A 5,737-nucleotide genomic window follows, 5' to 3' on the forward strand; every position below is an offset into this window, starting at 1 on the left:
TTGTCGGAACTGCCTCACATAGTAACGGTTGCTATGATGTGTGATTGGACAATGGCCGTTTTGGGGGAGGGGCCGGCGAAAGGCTAATTATCTATGCTTAAGTTAAGCTAAAAGTGCTACCGCCAGAACCGTAGATCGGCTGAATGGATTCGAAAACGGTAAAACCATACTGTATAAAAACATGGACTAGGTGTCCATGACGTCACCCATAGATTTCCGAAGTGCGTTTTTGAAGCCTTAACTAGGCGGAGCCAGCCGTCGCCATCTTGGCAGCACGTCACTTCTGGATAATTGAAAATGGGCAGAAAGGCAGGAGCTGGTTGCTGAAGCCGCGCCCACCTAGCTCGACGGCAGTGTCACCAGCGGCAATCCACCTGTCACTCAAGTGGCAACGCCCTTAATTATGCAGACCTTTAAGGCTTAATATAATTAAACGGATGAGTTATAAAAAAATTCACCCCCCTCACAGTTGACATGAAGGGTAAAGTTAGCTATATAGACCAAAATCATTTTTTGAACCAGTTTGTAAACATGTTGTTTTTTCTGCTGTAAAGTTGGGCATTTTAACAGGGGGAGTCTATGGGATTGACTCCTTTTTGCAGCCAAATTCGCCAGTTGACGAATTACAGTTTAAGTTTCTTCCTTGTTGGCTTCACGAGAGAAAGCGGGAGGTTGCCGCTTGGGTAAATCTCAACTTTTAAACACTAGGGGAGTTGGAAAATGAGCCCATTTTCAAAAATGGTGTAGTGTTCCTTTAAATCCAGATGAGCCTGTGACAGACACCTGCTGCTCAGCCAATCAGAGCGGCTCATACAGTCACGCAGCCAAGAGTCCATGCCGCTACTAAAAACAGCATTAGGGAAAAACACAGAACCTTTTTGTGGAGCAGCATACATTTATTAAAGCAGACAGTACTAAACACGATGTCTGATGAGATCCCACCGGTCCCTGAGCCACAGATCCCAAACACTTCTGCAGCTGGTATGTCATTATTCAAATCAAAACATTCATATCAGAACGAACCAAGGTTTCAGCCATACAGCATCATGATCAATGCAGATCTATTAGGGACTGTTCAGACCATAAATGTTGACAACAAGCACTCTCTGAAGTGTTTTAACAAGCTTTTCGAGATTACAGATTTATTATTCAACACATTACTGAAATTGAGGTATGAACCTTGTTCTCGTAAGTATCAAATATTGCTTTTGTGATTGACCTGATCTGCTCTCTGTCCCTCTGTTAGGTCGTAACCTGAGAAGATGGCTCCAGGAGCAGTTCGGCGACAGGCCTCTAGAACAGTGTGAGGACATGAGTCTACATAATGCTGCCCATGTAGGAGATCTAGACACTCTCAAGACCCTCCTACAAGAAGACGGCTTCAAACAGTGAGGATTTTCAATGAATGAATCATTAAAGTTGGCATAAAATTAAAATGTACTTTTGCATGTTTTCTAAATGCATGTTGTAGATCTCATTGTAACCAATTCATACATAATTGTTTTTTGTTTGTTTTTGTTTTTACTTCAAAATGTTTTTGAAAATATCTTAAATGGATTTTGCTGTAAATACACTCACCCTCAGTCCATCCAAGATGTAGATGAGTTTGTTTCTTCATAGTAGCAGATTTGGAGAAATGTAGTATTGCATCGCTTGCACACCAATGGATCATCTGCAGAGTGAATGGGTGCCGTCAGATTAAGAAATTCACACTGTTCCACGAACTCATTAAACTCATCTTGGATGGCCTGAGGGTGAGTACATTTTCAGCAGTTTTCTATTTTTGGTGAACCGTTCCTTTAAGAGTGCCTACACACCACTGGTTTTGCTATAAGGCCCACGTTTTACATCGGACAAAACTCACAACCCGTGTTTATTCTCATCTCAGGTGCAGTTCAAAGGTGATATTCTTAACACAGAATATACGATTGAATTATTTTTTAGGAGGATAAATGAGAAGTTGATTTGGTCCTGTGGTCTGCTGCCTTGCACGCCCCTGCGAATCGCTGCCATGATGGGTCACAGCGAGTGTGTGGACTACCTGATCTCTCTGGGAGCTGCAGTGGACCTGGTGGATGTGAAGGGTCAGACTGCTCTGTACATGGCTGTGGTTAATGGACATCTGGACTGTGTGAAGATCCTTCTGAAAGCCGGTGCTGATCCGAACGGCAGCATTCATCACCGGAGCACCCCAATATACCACGCTGCACAAGTGGGCCGAGTGGACATCCTAATAGAGCTGATCAGGTCGGGATATCTCGTAAACTCTAAAACTACAAATAATGAAAATGGAGTTCAGTTCCAACTCTACATACACTGGTGGCCAAAATTAGGAATAATGCTCTCCAAGGCTGCATTTATTTGATCACAAATACAGTCAAAACAGGAATATTGTGGCATATTTTTACAATAAAAAAAAACAGTATTCTATTTAAATATATTTTTAAATGAATTTAATTCTGTGTTGCAAAGCTGAATTTGGTGCTCAATTATTATTAGTGCTAGTTGATTATTATCAATGTCTTTGCTGCATAATATATTTGTGGGAACCATGATAAATTTTTTCAGGATTCTTTGATGAATACAAAGTTCACTGAATAGCATTTATTTAAAATAAAATTTTTGTAACATTACAGATGTCTACTGTAGTGCATCACGGTTTCAATAAAAATATAAAGCAGTCCATTTGTTTTCTACATTGATAAACATAAGAAATGTTTCTTGAGCCTCAAATCACAATATAAGAATTATTTTAGAAGGATCATGTGTCACTGAAGACTGGGAAAATGGCTGCTGAAAATTCACCATTATATCACACGAAAGAATTGCATTTTAAAATGCATTCATATAGAAAACAGTTATGTTAAGTAAGTAGTATTATTTCAACAATATTACCATTTTTACTGTGCTTTGATTAAAAAAATGCAGCTAAGGTGACCAGAACAGACTTCTTTCGAACACAATAAAACGTCTTAATTATTCCAGACTTTTGGCTGTCGGTGTATGTTCTCATGGATTGTTTAAGTATGAATTATGATTATACTGATTGCCTTGTAATACACACAGGTTCAATGCTGAGGTTGATATTGACCATCGGCTGGACCAGAGGTTTATGTTCGGCACCCGCTCTTTGACAACTCTGGCAGCCTGTCCCCTTTTCATCAGCGCAGCTTATCACCACCTCCCCTGCTTCCGGATGCTTCTGAATGCCAGTGCCAACCCCAACTACAACTACAATGGCCCCGTGAGCAGGGAAGTGCTGGTCAGGGGCCGGGCCTCCTGTATGCTGGATGCAGTTCTGAAACTTGGATGTGAACCAGCCTTCGTTAGCTTGCTGCTGGACCACGGCGCTGACCCGTATCTAGTCCCCTGGGACGAACTCGATCCTGACACCATGGTTCGCTTAAAAGTCAATGCTGAAGCCTTTCGCATCTACCAAGAGGCCAAAAGTAAGATGCATTCTTAATGTCATGTCATTATTGGGTCACTTCTATTATGCAGTATATTTTTTGCATTGTCAAATGCACCTTTTTTTTTTTTTACAGTAAAAATTCCAAAAAGCTAGATTTTTTTTTTAATGTAAATTTGGAAATAAATGAAAAGTTTTAGGATTCTGAAAGATTTATAGCAAAAAAATAAATAAATAGTAATTGTTAAATGAAGACCAACAAGTTAACAATTTTAAAATATGGAAAGTTATCACAGGTAGATGAACACATTTTCAGTGGATTTTAGTCATATGCTATGCATTTTTAATATATATAAAAAACAGTGTTTTATTAAAGAATATTTCAGATATTTATTTATTTTTATTTGTTCATACAAATTCTTTAAAACTGTTGAGATTAGATTTTGGTAATTGAAATAAGGCTACAATAAAATAAATATTATTTTAAAAATGAACAAAAATTAGAAATGTTTATTTGCCAATTAATTTGAAATAAGTTTAAGCTGAAATAATAAAATTACAAAAAAAGAAATAATAAAAATCTATAAAAAACTAACAAAATGGCAAAAGACAAAATTTGTAAAGCTTAAACTGAAATTAAAATGAAAACGGAATGTGTAAACATGAAAATTATAATAATAATAAAAATAGTATATAAATACTAAAAACTATATATATACAGGATGTGAACATTTTGTTGAAGGTATGTTTTTAATAGGAGAAGATGATAAACTTGAAAAAGGCAGTACAGGAAATTCAGGAGTTTCAAAATTTGCTTGATTGTTTTATTTAAGGGTATAACTTCAAAAATTATATGTCCATGACTGTCAAATTACTAAATGTCTTTCTAAAGGTCTTTGAGGCCTGACATGTACTAGCTAATGTTGCTTTCCAAAACAGGAAACCCGAGGAGATTGATGAACCTGTGCCGCATTACTATCAGGAAAATCATGGGCAAGAAGCGTCTAGCATGCATCTCTTCGCTTCCGCTGCCTGAAACCATCATCAATTTTATGTTTCACAAGGACTGATGTACCTCTGCTTCTCCATGTTGACGGTCGATGAACTCAAGGGTATGAGTGGCCACTCACTCTCCAGAACTACTTACATGGAAACCAATGACTTCCACAAGACTCTGGCAGCTGTAATGGCAAGGTAATGGCATGTTTGTGTTGATTTTGGGCGGAAATCTGTGGAATGGATTCCTTGTAAAAATGTGTTAAATGGAGCTGAGAGTACTGCACTCTTATTGTGAGAAGAATACATAAGCATATTAGCAAAAGTGTTAAATATATGCACTGCTGCTGCCATTTTAAGAGAGTTTTAGATACTCTTCTTTGCACTGTGCCAAAGAACATGCTCACCTGTAGTAAAATCACTGTAACACACTGCCTTTCGTGGCTTATTGCTTTAATGAAGGGCAAAATTGAACACCACTTATGAGAGAAAATCATGTGAGTTTAGTCTTATTTTTGTTATTTTAGCTTGTGCCAACGGTTGTTACAGCACTACAGTAATGACTATTAAATATTAGAATTATGATATTGGTTTATGGGGGGCCGTACAAGCCATAATTCATTCTGGCACTCTCACACACATACATTCTCCTTTCACATACATTATATTTCTACTCTCACACACTTACATTCTCCTTACACATACATATATTTTTTTGCTTTCACACACGTGCATTCACCTTTTACATATATATATTTATACCTTTGTTTGGTATCATTACTTCCTGTTTAAGCAGGAAGTCACTCTCAGACCAGGAAATACATGTGCAAGACCTGCTCAGCTCTTCCTCACAATTTTACAGTTATGCTATTCAAAGTCATCCTGTTTTCTTTTCAAGTACATATTTTAAGTTTTTAACTTGAACATATCATTATGTAACCTACGTGTTCTACAGATCTGTGTACAAGTTCTAAGACAAGATTTTGACCATGCTGATCAAGACCTGGCACGGTGAGCCTGATAGCGCCTAACCTGCCTTCCGTTTCCACTATACTCTCTCTCCCACATACGTACATTCTTCTCGTACATATACACACATACATACAGGTCCTTCTCAAAAAATTAGCATATTGTGATAAAGTTCATTATTTTCCATAATGTAATGATAAAAATTAAACTTTCATATATTTTAGATTCATTGCACACCAACTGAAATATTTCAGGTCTTTTATTGTTTTAATACTGATGATTTTGGCATACAGCTCATGAAATCCAAAATTCCTATCTCAAAAAATTAGCATATTTCATCCGACTAATAAAAGAAAAGTGTTT

The 5,737-nt window shown here is 37.4% G+C and overlaps 1 protein-coding gene across 1 annotated transcript; it reads left to right on the forward strand.

The window, feature by feature from the left end:
* Nucleotides 1-831: 831 nt before the first annotated feature.
* asb1 (ankyrin repeat and SOCS box containing 1) lies at nt 832-5,377 on the forward strand. The gene is made up of 5 exons (XM_059561282.1): nt 832-981; nt 1,247-1,388; nt 1,945-2,247; nt 3,067-3,449; nt 4,349-5,377. The coding sequence occupies exons 1-5, from the start codon at nt 924-926 to the stop codon at nt 4,477-4,479; spliced, it is 1,017 nt and encodes a 338-aa protein (XP_059417265.1). The 5' UTR covers nt 832-923; the 3' UTR covers nt 4,480-5,377.
* The last annotated feature ends 360 nt before the right edge of the window (nt 5,378-5,737 follow it).

Source organism: Carassius carassius, chromosome 11 (genome assembly GCF_963082965.1).
Source record: "Carassius carassius chromosome 11, fCarCar2.1, whole genome shotgun sequence".
In the NCBI taxonomy this organism is placed as follows: Eukaryota; Metazoa; Chordata; class Actinopteri; order Cypriniformes; family Cyprinidae; genus Carassius; species Carassius carassius.

Excerpts from the sequence above, each read along its gene's own strand:
- asb1 (XM_059561282.1), top strand. The coding sequence starts at position 924 with ATGTCTGATGAGATCCCACCGGTCCCTGAGCCACAGATCCCAAACACT. Across the intron at positions 982-1,246 it reads CCCAAACACTTCTGCAGCTG|GTCGTAACCTGAGAAGATGG; the intron begins GTATGTCATTAT and ends TCCCTCTGTTAG. Across the intron at positions 1,389-1,944 it reads CAAGAAGACGGCTTCAAACA|GAGGATAAATGAGAAGTTGA; the intron begins GTGAGGATTTTC and ends ATTATTTTTTAG.